We start from the raw sequence: 19,408 nt of genomic DNA, 5'->3' as shown, positions 1-19,408 counted from the left end.
TGTTTGGGCAGCATTTCCTGTTTGTTTTTGGTGATTAGAAATAAGACTACACATTCAATAGCCAGAAATGTATTATCAGGAGCCTCAAGTGTTTTGGGTGCACATGCTTCTGTCTTTTAGTTCAAAATACAAGAGATTTTAATTTTCTTTCAGCATTAGCTTATTTTGAGCCATAAAGTGGTCAAAGTAGATGTTAAAATAGATGTGTTCTAAAAAAAAAAAAGCCCTGTATTGTTACTGTTTTATCAACTGTGCACTTTTATTCTTACAGAAATCACTTAATTTACTAGCTTTAGTACCTTTTAGGACCTACAGTCCCTGTACCAGAAAGGTAGCAAACACCTGGTGTGACAGCCTAGCCGGTGGGTGGGGCCTGAGTGCTCGACCGTGACCCCTGGCAGTGCGAGGGCCTGCTCTGTATTTATACACAGTGAGCACTGTGACTGTCAGAGTGTTTACACCTCTATTCTTGGATTCCAAGATTTAATATCAACAATCACCACTTTTGGATTCACTACCACATTTCCAATTTTGGAGACAGTACAATATAGTTGTTTCTGTGTGTGAAATATCATTTCCCTGCAATGGTTTTGTGTAGGAATAACAGACTCCAGAGAGAATTAATTTAACATCACTGTCACCATTGCAGCAGGTAAAAAGCTGCTCACTGTTTTCAGAAAGTTTAATCTTGAAATAGGAGCCTACTGGAGTGGAGGGTTCATGGTTGGAATTTGTGGGCAATAAGGTGGGGGAGGCAGGGATGGGTCTAGGTTATAGAGGTTTTGGCAAACTAGAATAAGTTAGACTTGATCTTATAGGCAGCAAGCAGGAAGTTGCTAATATTTTCGAACAGGAGAGGAAATGTAAATGATATTCTTATTTTTCTTTCTTTAACTCCCCACAAAGAAAGTCTGTACCCTTCTGCCAGCTCCTTTAAGGAGGTTTAGGATGGCAGATTTAACCCAGGCTGGCTGATGACAGAGGGCTGTTACCCTAATCTTGTTAAGTGGTGGCAAAGGAAGAGGAAATGGAGAATACATGAAGGACTCACCATCTCCTACATTTTTTCCCCATGTGCTTATAAAAAAAAGTTGAGGGAAAAAATCACCTGTAGTTTCATTATTTAAGTTCAATCATTGTTCACATTCTGGCCATTTTTTCCTAATTTATTTTTTTTTATGAGGTTTCCCCCTTAAATGAAAAAAAAAACAAAAAACAAAAAAAACAAAACCCCCAAACCCTCCAAAGGTTTAGACAGAATTGAGAAGATGAGAATAGAATTCCCTTTTGGGGGATGTGGAGGTCAAAGAGGATGCGATTGGGTTTGACTAGATTAAATTTGAGATCTAGCGAGATGTCAGAACTGCTCTGTATATAACTGGAAGTAATGGAACTGAGACATTTATGTGGCCTAGAAACAGAAGTTATAATAGAAAAGGTGGCAGAGAACTGAATATTGAGAGGAGAGGAACATGCCAAGGATCCAGCGTTGCTCTGCCTTGAGTTCTGGTGCTGATATATTTATATGTTGAGATTTGTTTACTTGTTCATTGGGCGAAATGATGACTTTGAGGCATTCATTTAATTCTGTGCACAGTATGCCAAGATCCAGAATGTGCTTTACTTCCTATTTTGTTCCACACTAAGAGCTTATGTGGTTGATGCTAATTCTGAGAAGGAAAACTGATGAGGGGTCACTCACATTACCTTGGCTAAGTAAGGTTAGAGCAGCTGCCACTCGGTTTTCTTGTGGTTCTACTGGATTCTTTCCCACTGAGATGGGATTGATATATCTGCATAAGAAAATTAAATTATTTCAATTAACATGGAATAGAAGAAATAACTTAATTGGAAATAATCACTAACTTTTGAGTAAATAGTGGGAATTGAACACATGCATATGTTTATTACTACCTATACCTCCTGAAATCACACAAAAGTTAATGGAAAGAAAGCTCACAAGAGGAAAGCAAAATGCAGAGGAGATCTCTGAATGAACATGTTGGAAACTAGTAAGTGAATGAACTGTGGTCTCTGTTTTGAATGATCAGAGAAGGCTGAACACTGAACAGCAAGCAGCAAGGGAAGTCTGGTAGTACCCAGCTCACAGCACATTAACTCGGAGAAGTTCAGAAGGATACCTTTCAAAGTAAGGGCGCTTGGGGGCAAACATAGGAGACTTGACGGAAAGTTTGTGTGAGAAGTATCTGGAACTCCTGATCCTACCCTACTGCCCCCAAACCAGGCAGCCAGGTGACTCCATGTCTTAAATTGCAGCAAAAAAAAATGGAAGGTTTACTCACTCTCTTGAGAGGCTAAACTGGAGGGAATCTCAACTTAGGGACATTAGGCACAGCTGGGAGCGGTGGGCGCCTTTTTGAAAGTAGGGGGCACATTGGGAACGTCTCTCCCTTTCAGCTCCCAGTTTCCTCGCCTCTAGTCAGGGACAGACGGTCCTTCTCTGGAGGGGAAAAGACCTAAAGACACCAATGAAAGGAGGGTTCCCAGTGGGGTGAGAGGGCGGTGGTGGGTAGGAATAGCCCAGGCAGTCTCCCACTGCTCGGCGGCAGCCTTTCACAGAGTTCCCATTTTAGACGTGACTGGAGGTGGCCCTGTAAGAGCACATATTTTCTGGTGTTGATGCCTCTCTCCTGACACTGTTGTGACATTGATGCTGTCAATTAGTTTTGCATTTATGTAAGTGTACAAGGAGGGGACTCAGTTCAGATGTCTTCCCTTTTCCCTTGGGCCCCCTCCCTATTTCTTTTCCTGCCCTAGTGGCATCTCTGTCTGATGGGCTTGCCATAGGAACAGAACGGTCCTTTTCTTCACACACTTTCTTTTGCCTCCTTACAACCAAATGTTGATGTCTTTTTCAACACTGTACCTTGTATTAACATTTGATCTGATTTCAAAATCTGTTGACTTGGTTCTTGATCTCTCATGGATGGATTCCTTTCTTCTGTACAGTTGTCGGTGCTCTGATCCTCCTAGAAACTGGATGCCTAAGGCAGCACTTTTCCACCTTTTGTACCTCATGGCACACATAAACTAATTAATAAAATTCTGTAGCACACCAAAAATTATATGATTTTTTGCCAATCTGACAAAAAATATAGGTATAATTTTGATTCATTCATATTGGATGGCTATTGTTGTGTTGGCCATTGTCACTTTTTAATTTGACATTCTAAGGGAAAAGAGGTCAGTGCCCCTGACTAAACAGTTAGGTATTGCATGTTTTAAAAATTCTTGTGGCACACCGGTTGAAGATGGCTAGCCTAAAGAGATCAAATTATTTTCAGAAAAATTATTGTATGTTAAATACAGTTATACCAGTTGATCATAAGAATTATTAACTAGTTAAGTATTGCTACCAGCGACATCAGTAATAACAATGAAAACAGATTCTTTAGGTCTGTATAAATCTGAACAGTGTGTATACCAAGTAGATTTTGAAAGGAATACTTGAAAAAGGAAATATAAGTAAGTAGAAATGATGACATCCCTGAGAGTTAGGAAAACAGTATGTGCTCAAGTTTTTATTACTTTAGTCTTGTTTTTTTTTGAATTTCACTGTATGTTTTCAAATTCTAACTAGGCAGTATAAATTTTAAACTTCTTTTTTTTTTTTTTTGGTTTCTTTACTGTTAACCCCTTTCTCCCATTGATTGCTATGTATTTTTTATCATTTTAAGACGTTTCTTCTGTCTCACTTCAGAAATCAGCTTTAATAGAATAGCTGCTCTGTTCTAGAAAGCCCTGCTGATGCAGATTTAAAATATGACAGTGAATGTGCAACAATAAGGTTGGACTCATTGACTTTACAGATCTTTTAAATTTTCTTTTAGATTTCCAGATGCTCTAAAACAAACCTCACAACTGTCACAAGTGCATGTTTCTTCGTTACATGTAAACAGTGCACTCTGTCTTTGGTTCTGGTTCGATGACTGTTTTCTCACAAAGGTGCTTTTATGGTGAAAGTGTGGACAGACTTGTTGGAGGGCTTGACTACCCCTGTGTATCACAGTATTTTAGTCTGTATTGTGTTGCCGAGACCAGTAGTTGTGGCAGACAAGGGCATCGTGGACATCATTTTGGCTCAATGAATCATATCCAACTCAAGTGAACATAATTTGTAGTAATAACTTCTGGAAAGTCTCATCTGAAAATTTTTATTATATTGGTAACATTACATAGCAGTGACAGTTATATACTATCTTGGAGAATAAAGTTAGAACTATAGTTGATGGCTCATGATGTAGGAAGTTATACTGATCCTCTAATTAAATTTCTTCTCTTTGCAATAAGGTCTTTATGTTAGAACAAGGGATTTTAATGTTTTCACAAGTTTAAGATAACTTTTAAACAGCCATGTATATTCATGTAGATGGTGAGGATTAAAAAGAGACTGCATACCTACTGTGAAGTAGAAACTATAGTACATTTAGTGCAGTAATTAAAAGATGTAGTTTGGCTTTAGAAACAAATTAATGATTGAACAAATTGCCAGTAAATTAAATTAAGTCCTAATTGAAAGTTTAAAAATTTTGCCATTTGTTCCCTAATCAGAGCATTAGCTTAAAAGATATTTATCTGCTCTGATTCTAAGTCTCTTGAGCATAATTACAGATGCTTTGGGACTTTTCTTCTTGTTTTTAATTTATTAAGTTTAGAAGTATATTTACCATTTGGATCATTAAAAATTCTTAAATTTGGTGTTACTAAAAGTAACTCGATATTATACATATGTTGTTTATTATTTATGACTTTTACTCTATAAAACAAGGTATCCATATAAATTTTATTTGAATTTTAATTGTTATCCTTAGAGTTTTAATATTTAATACAAATTCTAGTATATTTGGAAATAGTTTCTCTTTAAACATCTGATTTCTATAGCCTTAAAGTAAGTTTTGCTTATGTTCACATTTTTTGTTTTGTATAAAATTGTTTTTAAAAATTGTAGCCATGGAAAATGTTGAACTACTCTGAGGTTTTTGTATTTTCTGTCAGGATTTAGTTTTACCATATCGATTTAGATGCATCTATTGAGCTAACACAAAATACCATGAGAATAATGCACAATGACTTAGCTTCAACACTGTAACTCAGGAATGTTACTGAAATTATTATTTGGATGAGGTCTTAATGCAGTAGTACTAAAGAAATAATGACACTTTTAAATTTGCTTGAATGTTCTCTAACATCATTCATTTAGTTCTTTTTGTTAGAAAGTTTACTTTTTAGATATACCCTCAAGAAAATTGATTGTATAGCTTTGATGTCATTATATTGGTATTTACAGTTTTTTTGTAGTATTACATAATTGTAAGACATTAGTTTCACACATAAAAGGTCAACTGGTTCATCTGCTTTTATCTCAGAAAGATGCCACCTAATTGTCAAGAAAGTAGGATTGTAAAGCACAGAGAAGTTGATTTAAGTTACCTTGTTATACTGTAAAAGTGCTTCTCCAATTACATTATGTCTGGTTTCCTAAGCCTGAAATAATCGTAGTGCTAACGAATATATAACTAAGAAATGGAAGCCATTCATTTAATAGTTTCTTTTTAATAACTCTCACTGTATTGTCCTGACTGTCTGTCTATTGAGGGTTAATCTTGGTAGATACTTATGAGTAGCTACTAGGTACTCGCTACATTCTGTTCTTTTACAATTTGCTAATCATTTTTCTTAACAACAACAACAACAACAACAACAACAAAATGTCATCAAAATCATGGGTAAAATTAGTAGTCCTATGGAGATAAATGGACTGAGGCCAATGAATTTTTTTTCCCTGTAGTAATTTAAATAACTTAAAAATTAGAAGAGTTGTATTTTTATATTGCAAGTCAAAAGTTATAAGTTGTTTGCTTAATCAAAGCCTCATGAAAATGTACCTAAACACTTCTTCCTTTTTTGCTTATTGGGCCAGGCACTTGAGAACCTTTTAGTTCCTTCTTTCAAATTTGGCCAAGACTTTGAAATTTATTTTTCTGCAGCATACTCAACAACAATCAGTAGTAAACTAAAACACAGAAAATAAGAGAGCAGCCTGCCCTTCAAAGCGAGCAGCTGCAGGGCCTGCTCCTTGCCTTGCCTGCGGCACATCCCCTCTCTCTCCCTCCTCCCCAGCTTGCAGCACAGCCATTCTGAGCCACAGCCCAGTTGTTACCAGAAGACGTTCTTAATTAGTACTGGTGTCATTTTAGGGTTGTTAGATTTAGCAAATAAAAACACAGGACCCCTAGTTACAGTTGAATTTCAGGTAAATAACAAATATTTTTAAAATTTTAAAAAATATATTTCGATTATGCTATTACAGTTGTCCCATTTTTTTCCTCCACTTTATTCCCCTCTGCTCTGCATGCCCCCCCCACCCCCCGCCACCAGCATCCCTCCTGCCCTTAGTTCATGTTCATGGGTCTTACACATAAGTTCTTTGGCTTCTCCATTTCTTATATTATTCTTAACTTCCCCCTGACTTTTTAAAAAGATTTTATTTATTTTATTTTTAGAGGGGAAGGGAGGGGGAAAGAGAGGGAGTGAAATATCAATGTGTGGTTGTCTGTCGCATGCCCCTTGCTGGGGACCTGGCCCACAACCCAGGCATATGCCCTAACTGGGAATTGAACCAGCGACCCTGTGGTTCTCAGACCAGTGCTAAATCCACTGAGCCACACCAGCCAGGGCCCCCTATGTATTTTGGACCTACCATTTATGCTTCTTATTCCCTGTACCTTTTTCCCCATTCTCCCCCCTTGCCCTCCCTGCTGATAAATTTCCATGTGATCTCCTTTCTGTGATTCTGTTCTGTCCTAGTTGTTTGCCTAGTGGGTTGTTTTTTTTGTTGTTGTTCAGTTGTTGATAGTGGTGAGTTTGTTGTCATTTTACCATTTGTATTTTTGATCATCTTTTCTTTGATAAGTCCCTTTAATATTTCATATAATACGGGCTTGGTGATGATGAACTCCTTTAGCTTTACCTTATCTGGGAAGCACTTTACCTGCCCTTCCATTCTAAAGGATAGCTTTGCTGGATAGAGTAATCTTGGATGTAGGTCCTTGCCTTTCATGACTTGGAATACTTCTTTCCAGCCCCTTCTTGCCTGCAAGGTTTCTTTTGGGAAATCAGCTGAGAGTCTTATGGGAACTCCTTTGTAGGTAATTGTCTCCTTTTCTCTTGTTGCATTTAAGATTCTCTCTTTGTCTCTAATCTTGGGTAACTTAATTATGATGTGCCTTGGTATGTGCTTCCTTGCGTCCAGCTTGTTTGAGACTCTTTGAGCTTCTTGGACTTCCTGGAAGTCTATTTCCTTTGCCAGATTAGGGAAGTTCTCCTTAATTATTTTTTTAAGTGAGTTTTCGATTTCCTGCTCTTCCTCTTCTCCTTCTGGTACCCCTATGATTTGCATGTTGGAATGCTTAAAGTTGTCCTAGAGGTTCTTAAGCCTCTTCTAATTTTTTTGAATTCTTGTTTCTTCATTCTGTCCTGGTTGAATGTTTATTTCTTCCTTCACCTTCAAATCACTGATTTGAGCTCTGGTTTCCTTCCCTTCACTGTTTCTTGTATATTTTTATTTATTTCACTTTTCATAGCCTTCACTTTTTCCTCTATTTTGTGACCATACTCAGCCTTTCTGTAGGCATCCTGATTACCAGTGTTTTGAACTCTGCATCTGATAGGTCAACTATATCTTTTCACTTAGTTCTACTTTTGGAGCTTTGATCTGTTCTTTCATTGGACCATATTTCTTTGTCTTGGTGTTCCTGCTATGTTGTAAGGGGTGGAGCCTGAGCTATTTGCCAGGGAGTGGCAACCCATGTTGCTGCATTGTGGCACTAATGCCACTTGCTTGGCTCTCGACTGGCTTTCAGTCACTGTCCCGGCTAGCAAATTGGGCCCTTCTGGTGCTGATTCCCAAGTAGGTAGTTATGTGTATGTTCTAGGACCCTGTGGGTCTCGCCAATGAATTCTTCTGTAAGGCTGGGAGTTTCCCCTGCCACCGCCGTTACCCCCACAGGTTTTTTTTACTGCTAGAGGTTTTGAGGCTTTATTTCCCCATGCTGGAACCCGGGGTTGTGCTGGTTTGTTTTGCTCCCCAGTTGTTCAGGTATATTTGAACGCAAATGTGGGACTTCCCGGTTCTCCAGCCGCCGCCTTATCATACGTCCTTTCTGCCCTGGCTCTCCATCTCTGTCCCTCTTACCAGTCTCAGTGAGTGTTTCTTCTTTAACTCCTTGGTTGTCGGACTTCAATACAGTTTGGTTTTCTTGCAGTTATGGTTATTTTTGGATTTTAAATTTGTTGTTGTCCTTCTTTTGGTTGTGCGAGGAGGCATAGTGTATTTACCTGCACCTCCATCTTGGCTGGAAGTTCCCTAGTAATCATCACAAATAATTTTTTCAGTCTAAGTATGTTCATGAAATATGAGTATGTTCATAAATTCAGATTTATCTGGCAATCCCCCAGGTATTTTTCCATTTATTGAGTTTCAGGTACTAGGCATTCTGAAATTAGTAAGGGGTCCTTAAGGGGCTCAAAGTCTAAGTGGGAGAGATAAGAAGAAGGGATGGAAGGAACAGGAACACCAGAGAGAGGAAACTATTATAATAAAGATGTTTGATGACGGGAGTATGAACCAGAGAGCAGGAGGGAAGAGATGCTTCTGTTTCCCTGCTAGTGCTGAGCAGTGCCGTCGGGTAGGTTGACAGCGTCCCTGGGTGCCATCGAGGCCACTGGCAGGCCGAGAACCCAGGGAGATTATGGCAAAGGTGAGAAAGTGAAAAAGTAATAAAATAATAAAAAGAAATGAGGAGGAAAAAGAGAGCTGGAAAGAGTCAGGTGCATACATGGCCTGCATGGGCGGGGTGGGTGTGGTGTGCCAGAGAAGGAACCCTGAGAGCCTCCGTGCCCGTGGTGGCCCTGTGTTACCTTGGAAAACCCAAGCTCTTCGAGCCTCTCTTTTCTTATTTGGAAGATGAAGGTGCTGGATGAAGTAGCTTGTAACGTCATCTGATTCTGGAAGCTTCTCAGTGGAGCCCCTAATCTTAGGTTTTCTGTCTGGTTTTAATACATGTTCCTCCCATTTCCCCAGCCTTGCTTTCTGTCCCTGTAGTCACTCATTGGAGGCCAGGCCAGCGCCTTCAAGCCGTTAGTTCGAGTCCAGTATTCATTGTTTATTTTAATGTCTTTAGTGTGAAAATGAGTTAAACTACCTCAAAGATAATTATTTCTTAAACTTTTCTTTTTCTTTGCATTGACACCAGTGTAGATTAAAATAAAATCGTTGAAAAATAAGTCCTTCTAATACATTTAAAAGTTTTCTTTTGTTTATATTTTTGTTAATCTGTTCCTGAATGAATAAAATAGAAGGCTCAAGGCTAGAGACTCATATATTTAAATATACTACAGAGACAATTTGTGACTTTAGAAATACCTAGGTGAATTTAACCTAGCCACAGAGACTCCTGACAGAATGGCTGTATGGTGGGGGGTGATACTGGTGGCTGCTCGTGGTCACAATGTATTTGTATGAGCATGCAGCTGCCATTACCTATTTATTAATACTGTCTATTTAGTCATCTGTTTAACCTTGGCCTATAAATCTGAAATGGCTGCTGATGATAAAGGAAGATTTAATGGAAGCATATGTATCATTTTGGACAGTGGTTTTTAACCATTTTTAGAGCCAGGAAGTCTTTTGAAAATCTGATGAAGGTGATTTATTTTCCCAAATTGAACCCACATGCAAAATGTTGTGAAAAATTTGGGGATTTAGGGATCTCCCCCAAGCCCATCCATGGATAACCCAGTTTTAAACTCATGATTTTGGAGCTAGGCTGTGCATTTAAACTGGTCGATTCATTCAGTCCTTCCTTCAGTGATTCACTTTTGAGCTAGACTCTAATTGTAGGAGGCTCTGAGTTTTAACTCTCTCCTGACAGTAATGATCTTGTTCAGACAAATTTCAAGAGCCCTTTTGCATCTTGAAATTAAAGGCATAACTTATATATTATATGTCTCTAACTTATACTTTTTATAGATTTAGGACTTACTTGGTGTGTCCCAAGAAGAAAATAGTAACTACCTACTTTATCATTCACATTCTTCTTGCTTTACTACAGCTTTTCTTAATTTCCCTTTAGTTATCCATATCCATTCTTTATAGTTACAGTCACACCATTTTCAATTGTCTCTCCACCTAAATCTTTATTTATAAACATTTCTCTGTGCTTCCATATAGCCATCCTCTTTAATGCTGCACAGTATTCCACTAAGTTGATGTACCTCTTTGATGTTGGACATAAGGATTGTTACCAAATTTATGCTTTTTGAAGAATATTGCAAATGACTGTCAGTTGTTTTGTTTTTTTTTCCAGTCCTGTCTTGGGTTAGTTTCTTAGGATAGAGTCTCCAGGATGGGAGCAATGATTCATTCATTCATGACATTTTTATTAAGCACCTATTATGTCATAGACTGGGTCAGTCTTGGCCATTTACATGACACTTGATGATGTGCTTTGACATTCTTTCCAAATGTACTAGAGAACTACGTAACCAGCTGAGTCAGCTTTTAATTGTCCAGCCCAGCATGGTTGTGCTTCCTAGTGTCTCATCTGGTGAATGTTTAAAAGTAAACTCAGTATAAAGCACTTTTATTTTGTGACTATTTATTTGATGCTTCATATATCCTAGGAAAACAAATGTGAAAATGACATTGAATATTCTTGATTAGTGGGGAGAGACAAACACATATGTAAACAATTGCTGTAGGGCCTGGTGGGCACCGTCAGAGAGTTTACATGTCCAAGAATACAGAGGAACAGAAGTTCTGTCTTTCTGTCCAGAGTTTTACTGTACAGAAGTCGCCTTCTTCTTCTTCTTGCTCCTCTTCTTCCTCTTCTCCTTCTTCACTTTTAGGGTTTACTTTTACATCTCAGGAGAGGAAGAGACCTTGTTATAGATTACAGTAAATATAAATAATTTAGTTGGAATGAAAACTCGATCATTTTTGAAATACATGTTTAGTTTAATGAAGATTTAAAAGCAAGTAATTAAACTTTTGCCTGTGTGATTGCACAGTATGATTGATTGTAGAGAAGTCATAGGTTGATGGTTATCTGAAAAGTCACTAGTTTCTTTATATACATGATTTCTAATAATCATTGGAAGGGACAAAAATAAAATAACAGAACTGTGCACGCTGTTATTAGCCATTGCAAAAACATTCTAATATAATTTTTTTCAGTCATTTAAATTAAAGTAGAGCAAAAGAGGTGGTCTACCTACTTTTCTAGAACACAGTGGTGGAGCTTGACAACTTGGGTTCTTTTGGAGCTGCTGGTTACTAACTGCAACCTGAGATCTTAACACCTGGATTTGTTTTCTCAATGGTAGATTGGGGATAATAATAATAATACCACCTTTTTGGGCTGCTAAATCCAATAGATACTGCTCTATGCTTATCTTAGTCTCAGAACAGCATTTGCTGCTGTGGACTGCTTTCTTAAGACACTCTTTCTTAGCTCCTGACATCCCCAAACTTACTTTTCTTCTACATCCTACTCCTTTCCATTTGTCTTTCTTGGCTGTTCTTTTTCTATCTGATTTCTAAATGTTGGATGCTTGAGGGTCCTTTGCCCTCTCTACTCCATTCCAAGGTGTCCCATCAGGCCTGTGGTTGTAAATATTGTGTATATGCCCATGAATTCTTTTGTCTCCAGTCCGGACGTGTTCAGCTCTGAGGTCCAGATTTGTATGTCTGATTGCCTCCTACACACATTGCTCCTTTAACACATTCCTGACTGGATTTCTGGGTCTCCCCACCAAAACAAGCAAACAAGGAAACCTTTTCCCTTTCCAAACTGTCTCCATCTGGGTAAATGGCTTTAGATCTGTGACTCAATCTGGATTCTTTCCTTTCCTTCACCGCACATATCCAAGTCAGCAGTGTATATATTGAATCGATATATTTCGTCACCTCTTAGTACTTTCACAGGCTTCTGACTTGTCTTCTTCCAATCTGTTGTATACACAGCTGCCAGGATCATTTTTTAAATACAGCAAACATCAAATGATGTCACTTCTGTGTTTAAGATCCACCAGTGGCTTCCTGTGGCACTCAAAATAAAATCTAATCTTCTTTCTGTGACTTAGACATCTGGGCGGTTTCCATAGCTAGGAAATTGGAATAATCTGACTTTAACTAGAATTTAAGCTCTGTGAGGGCACAGATTTCTATCTGCTCTGCTCACTGCTGTTTTCCTGGTGCCTGGAACAATGTGTGGACATTCATAATGGGCACTGAATAAATGTTTGTTGAATGAGGAAATAAATTTAGATTATATGGGCCTTCAAAGCCTTTCTTCTTCCCTCTTTCAGAACAGCATATTAAAGCTTAGTATTTTCTGCATTACATAGAAAGTGCAGCAGTGGCTTTTGGTGCAATATCTCCTTGCTTTTCCTTTTCTGCTTTCTACACATGTAACACCCTTTCCCCCACCCCTTCTCTCCTCATTTTATTCTTTAGTTCTGAGGAAGTGTTTGGAGATGTTTAGGATACTTAGGTGAAGATAGGTGAGTACGTAGGACAAGAAACAGAATACAGAGTAGAAATTGAAAAGGAACCCTCAGAATAGTAGCAACAACATTTAAAAATAAGCATTTTACAATAGAAATCTTTTTTAAAGTGTATTTTATTGATTATGCTATTATATTTGTCCCATTAGAAATCTTAGAATATATATGAAATAGTATAATAGTATAATGAATCCTCATCGTGTTATTGCCCAGGTTCAACAGTTACTAACACATGGCCATTCTTTGAGCAACTAGCATTTAATTTGGAAATTGCCTGTGGTAAAGGAATGCCTAGAGGTTTGTATCTTGTCCTGGGTATTGTTATTATTTTGTAAACCAACTGAGAACAGATTAGGTATGACTGTCAGCATGTTAGAAAAGTTCTAAAACGTCTTCTCTGATGTACTTCTTGTGAACACCTGAAATTTCACCATTAGTTCAACTGTTAGTTTGCAACTTGTGAAAAAGCCTGAGAAAGGAAATACATGGAAGCCCATTAGCAGTTATTTATATCTTAGTGTAAATTGGTTAATTAGAAGCCTGTGTGAGTGGTAAGTAACCAAAAGCAGGCTTTGATGGGAGGTAAACAATCCCAAGGACCTGGGGTGGGAATGACCATATAAGGACAAGGAGTACTGTTCAAGAGGGTAGATGGTGCTCACCTTTGCCCAGAGGTGGTCAACCTTTGCCCAACCTCAAAGACTATGGAAAGCTGTCCTCATTTCAGTTTAGTGGTGCTCCTGCATCTGTCCTCTGGGTTCCCTTTCGCTGGCGGCAAAGATCTTGTGTAAAGCTACTCAGGAAGTGCTTCCAGCTAATTCTGCCGCTTGTTTATTTTTAGGTATCTTGCAATATATTCAGAACTCTCCCTCCTAGTGACAGCAATGAATTTGATCCAGAAGAAGATGAACCTACCCTCGAGGCATCGTGGCCACACTTACAGGTACTTTGAACTATACCATTTGTTATAAAAGAAAGATCCATTAACTCATTAGCTGATTAGTATGGGAATTTATTGAACGCCTTTATTTACTACGAATCAAGTTACAGTACATTAATAGGAAGCTAGAGAATGCTTTTTATGTTTATTATTCTTGATAAGTAGGATGCCAAAAGAATAAAGTAATACGTTTCAGTGCAGCGCTTTAGTGTGGGCCCCTCTGTGTTGTGGTCCAACTGGCAGTTCTTCCTCTTATTATGAGTTCCGGTGTGATCCTGCCTGTTAGAACCTCATACGAGCACAGAACCGTTTCCACATTAACATTAGTTAGATGTGATTAGGTCACAGAGTACGCATATTATTTGCAGTGGTGGGTAGCCTGGGGACTTGTATGCCTGTCTTCCTGATAACCACAAATGTGTTTCTCTAGCCCAGAAGGGCAAAAACAAATTGCAACGCCCATTTCAAAGTGTTATAAGGAAGAGCAGCAGCTGAGGGAGCTTGGTGATGGCCATTTTTGTTCTCTCGCCCTGAGAAAGCCACGCTTTCCAGTTGTATTCACGAACTGGAACAGATCAGCGAATCTCCTTTCCCGGCACCAGGCCCACCTGTGTTGTATTTACTTTTTCGTACTGGTCATTTTCCATCCTCCTCTCCCGGCTGCCTTCCCTAGACCAAGATTTCTCAAAAGAATAGAACAAAGAAATTTAACAAAATGAATCCCAAAGTCGTCCTCATTGAGTCAAGCCGTCCTCAGAGGCTAGTCCTCCCGAGAATCATAGCAAGGAGGGAAAGGAAGGGAAGAGAAAGAATATAACCTTGTACATCTGCACCTCGAGGCAGAAGCCACTGCATCTTTGTAGCTGTGTTCTTGGTTACTAGTTGACATTCTGAAGCACAGAAAACTGTGCAGCAGGGGGACGAGGCCTACAGACATTCTAAGGGTTTATTTTTTTCTCTACTTTAGAATTTTTGACATAAGTATGCACCATTCCCTGTCCCGCTCTGACAGCTCAGGGTTGCTGCAGATGCACATGTACGCTGTTTCCTAGTTACATGGAGAATTTTCAGGGGCTCTGCTCTCAGCTCTTACTCAGGCGTGTTATATGTATGTATTTCTACTACTAATGCCAAGATTGAGTAAATTAATTAAAATGCTATAGTTGATTTATTACCTTAGATGCTTGATTTTTTTTTAAGGTGCCAGACATACTATGCACAGTCTAAGAAATTTGCTAAACTATTTGTGATGTTCATAGTGTATCCCGATTATGACAAAAATCCCCCCAAAAGAATTACTCTTTTGAATGGGTGGACTTCTTGTCATGCCATATTCTTAATGTTTGGCAGCAGTTGATAGAATTGCATTGTAGTCTGGAAAAAAATTTAAAAACAAAAAAAGATAATCTTTTCAGGAAAACTCCATATCTTATGGTAGAAAGGACAGGAAAAGCTTCCATTTGTCTTCTCTACTTCCCAAAGAATAGATAGTTGACCACTCTGGCCATTTGCAAGAGCTTTTGGAATAGTCTAAAAATTACTATTACCATAGACATAGATGTTAGAGTTTACCTCAGTATTTCAGTTAATCCTTCCTAAGCTTAATGACTCTATAAAATACAGGACCAAATTAATTTCTAAAGCTACTAAACTAAGTTCTGTCACCAAAAATCTCTAGCTTATACTATACCATTGCTACAGGAACATTAACCATTAGTTCATCTGAAACTCTAAAACCAAAGTAACAGTGAGGAGTGATGATAACACTTGTACCTTTTTGGTTATAGAGTCACAAATGATATTCAAAATAGGCTGATTTCATCTGTGTTTCAGCCTTCATTTATAGTAAAGACTGAGCCAGTAGATACACTGGTGCCCTTCCCATTTATTGCTTCATGGAAGTATTCGCTCAGGCTCCTGGCTTGTGTTGGGAATCTGTATTTCCTCTGCGTATTCTGACTCCACAGATTAGTCACCTTTCCATTTTCACCAACAGTTGAGATTAGCACTGGCAAGAGCACTCACTGAATGTTTAAGAAATTTCCTTTTCTGTTCATGATAGGTCATTCATGTCGTAGTGATTCATCAACAAATTGAACATTTTAATTCTTAATTGATCAAATAATCCACTTTTCCTACCAAAATATAGCACTTTCTTAGACCTCTTCACTTTCTTTAACTCCAGCGTTAGCAGTGTGCTTCCTTTGGACCACATTTACAAGGAAGCAAGTGTTGAAAATGACCACCCGACCACCACGTCTCAGTGCAGGTTTGTTACTCTTGAGACGTGGTGGTTGCGGGAATGGCCGGGCACATCGCCCAGCTCATTGACTGATCCCGAACACCTCGTCTTTGATTGAAGTTTGTGTCTACAACAAAACCACCTACAACAAATCAGGGATCTTTGGGGATATTTAAAAATATTAATAGAAAAAGGAATATGAAATCCACAAAAGTTAGTTCCAATATATCAAGGGGTCCTATTGCATGTTTTACTTGATTTTTTTTTTCCCATTATCTGTGTTGGTATCTTTTAACCTGGTATTCCATAGTTACCATGGTTATTCTTTATGTAATTTCTGAACTTAGGCCTATACGTATTTCCAGTAGAATACAGTTTTACAGGACTTTCATTTACAATTAAGGGATTGTTTTTAATGCTTTTCACTTGAGATTGGAAAATGGGAATGCTAAAGTCCTTTTATTCATGTGCCTTAGAGAATTCTTTTATGAGACCTTGAAAACTAATTGATTCTCTCCAAGTTCCCAGTCTTTCCCTTTAGAAACTCAAGGGAGATTTTTGATTCTGAGGTAAAAATCTGTCTCTTAAGTACAGAGAGCATTTATGCTTATTAATAAGTATGTCTGAAGTGTTTCCACCAAACTGTTTTAAACCACAACTGCTTTCAAGGGACCAGAGGGGAGAGAGCACTCGGCCAGTCCCATGTGCCAGCCCACGTGTCAGGCCTGGAAGATGAGAATCTCTGCACTTTGTGGGTTACTTGAATATATGGCTTATATTCTACTTGTAAAACTAAGATTTAAAAGACTAGTGTATTGAAAAATGGAACAATTCTTCTAGGAGGTGTTGGGACTCAGGTGTTATTACGACTAGGAGAATATGTACAGCTTGACAGTATTTTTCAGATCGTTGGGAAAGGAGTTTTTCTGAATTCGGAGAGTTTCAAAGACAAAAACAACGTTTTATAAAGAAGTAAAATTCTAATGTGGACCCCTAACTTAAGTATTGAAGTAGTAGTGCCCGAGGTTGGAAGGTTACTGTGTGATACATCTGCATTAGTAGTATCTGCAGACCCCTGGGGGAGACCTGAGACCTCCTTTTCAGTGGCCTTCACTGCCACGTACTTGCCTTCACTGCCCCATATTTGCAGTTCTTCACCTCAGAATGTCCTTGAAGAAGCAGCAAAAAATTATTAATTTTATTAAATCTTGACCTTTGAATACACGTTTTAAAAACATATTCTCCATAAAGAAGTAGGAATTTGCATACAGCACCTCTGCTGCCTAATGAAGTATTACAGTGTCTTGTGCTGAGGCCTTTGTGTGATTGCTTTGAGTGGCAAGCTAAACTGTTTTTTCATGAAATGTCATTTTTACCTGAAGGAATGCTTGGCAAACTAGGGTTATTCTGGCTTGAGTATTTGGAGGATATTTTCTCTAAAATGAGTTTAAAAAACAGTTGTTACCACTAATAAAATCAGAGCACTCAAGCAAAATTTAAAATTAAAAATAGAAAAACTTGTATCTGTCACCTTGAACTTTACAGGTTCCAAAAGCTTAGCCTTAAAAAAAAATTAAATAAAATTGGAGATACTAAGGAATGTGACTAATGAAATGTGTCAACATTTGATGATTTTACATAACACAATGAACCGATATTTTCCAGTTGGCCAATAGATGGCCAGTGGAGGAAACCACACACGAGTACAGATCCATTCAGAGTGCAAGACAGACCACTGGAATTAGTGTGACGGAGCATGAAAAATGCATTGATATGGTTTCTCACTCTACATTGCAGTTCATCCTTAAAAGATGACGGTTTGTCAGGTCATAGTGTGGTATCAAAGAAGAATATCCCCAATTATGTGAAAAGACCGAGAACGGGTTCCCTTTGTCATACGGCGAGATCTGTGCGAGGCTTGATTTTCTTTATATTCTTCAACCCAAATAGATTGAATACAGAAGTGGATAAGACAGTTATGGTTGTCTTCTAACATGCCTTTAAAGAGATTTTCAAAAATAAAAAGTAGTGCTTCTCTTCTCAATATTTTGGAAAATAAAATTATTTTTACAAAAATATATGATTTATGTTAATGTGTAATATATTTTATTGTTTTAAAATACATACTAAAATCTTTTCTATATATACTATAGTCATCTAAATACTCTAAATATATATACTATATTAATATATAATATATTACTATATAAACGAGCTCTTTGGGGTCTTTAATCATTTTTAAGTGTCAAGTGCTACTAGAAAGTTGAAGAATACTGTTTTAGGCAATAGTAACAGTGGTGATACGAGTCAGTCTGTGCAGAGGGCTTTGTAGATATTAACACATCTGATCTTAGGGATTATGTCATCCTCATTTCACAGCTGAAGAGAGAGTTTTAGAGAAATTAACTTGCCTAGGGTTACAGTTAGTAAGGGACAGAGCTAGGCTTCCAACCCAGTGTCTGCCTGTCTCTTAGAGGTTCTGGTTTTAATATACTTTTATGGACTACACCAGGATCTCGTGTATACTTTAACATGGATTTATTATGCAAAGAGCATAAACAGTGGTTCCCTACGCTTCATCGGAGCAGTTATTCAAAGTTTATGCCTCAGATGAGAATGTTCTTTCTTACTCTTTGCAGATGAGAATATTCTGCCATCGTATGTTGCTTAGAGGAGTGTAATGTGCCATGAACTTTCTGAAAGGAAATTTGTGAATGACTATTGAAAATTCTGGAATGTTTGAATATCTTTTAATCTAACAATTCCACTTCTAGAAGTGTCTCCTCATAAGATAATTGAGCCAGTGCGCACTAATGTATGTTATACAATATGATGTACGTTGTGGGATAATTTGATAGAGAAGTAATTCAGAGCTACTTAAACGTCCAAGCATAGGAGATTATGTATAATGGACTACTACTTGTAGCTATTAAGAAAAATAGCTTAGATATTATTAACATAAATTGTTCATAATATATTGTTTAGAACAGCGATTTTCAACCTTTGTCATCTCACATCTTTCCAAGAATTAACCAGATGTGATCTTAATATGTGATGTGACTAATAAAATGCTCTATTATGTGACCTATATATTTATGGTTCGAGACAGGGCATTCACGTTAGAAGACTATTGTTGTGTTGGTCGCTGTCTTTTTTTTTTTTTTTTTTTTTTGACAATCTAAAAGAAAAGAGGTCAGTAAAAGTTTTTGTAGCACACTGGTTGAAAATCACTGGTTTAGATGGTAAAAGTAGTTTACAAAACCATATAAAATATATTTATAGTACATTGGTGTATTGTAGAACTAGAGAGAAAAATTGGGAGGTTTATACATTAAGATCTTAATGTATTTCTGAATGACAAGACTAGGATTTTATTTGCTTTATTTGGCTGTGTTTTTTAATTTTTAATTTAAAAAGTTAAAAAATATAACAGCAACTGTGAGCCACAATGAAACACTAGCACAGCTAGTCAATTAATGTTAAAACCCAATTTTCTAAGACCTGTCATGTTTTCTTTTACAGCGTTTTTTAAAAAAAATTATAGTTGATGTATAATATTTTATTAGTTTCAGGTGTATAACAGTGATTCAGCATTTAAGACCTGTCAGTTTCAGTGTTATAGGCTTTTCATGGTTTTA

General features: G+C 37.6%; 1 protein-coding gene across 2 annotated transcripts in view; it reads left to right on the top strand.

Moving 5' to 3' along the window:
* PPP2R5E (protein phosphatase 2 regulatory subunit B'epsilon) overlaps nucleotides 1-19,408 on the top strand; it is a 142,085-nt gene that overhangs the window by 85,322 nt on the left and 37,355 nt on the right. For both annotated transcript variants that reach the window (XM_028506618.2, XM_028506619.2), the window contains exon 4: nucleotides 13,430-13,531. In XM_028506618.2, coding sequence (XP_028362419.1) covers nucleotides 13,430-13,531 — 102 coding nt within the window. The remainder of the gene's footprint in view (nucleotides 1-13,429; nucleotides 13,532-19,408) is intronic.

The sequence above is a fragment of the Phyllostomus discolor genome, chromosome 1 (assembly GCF_004126475.2).
Source record: "Phyllostomus discolor isolate MPI-MPIP mPhyDis1 chromosome 1, mPhyDis1.pri.v3, whole genome shotgun sequence".
Lineage (NCBI taxonomy): Eukaryota > Metazoa > Chordata > Mammalia > Chiroptera > Phyllostomidae > Phyllostomus > Phyllostomus discolor.
This window is presented reverse-complemented; position numbering and strand designations above follow the sequence as displayed.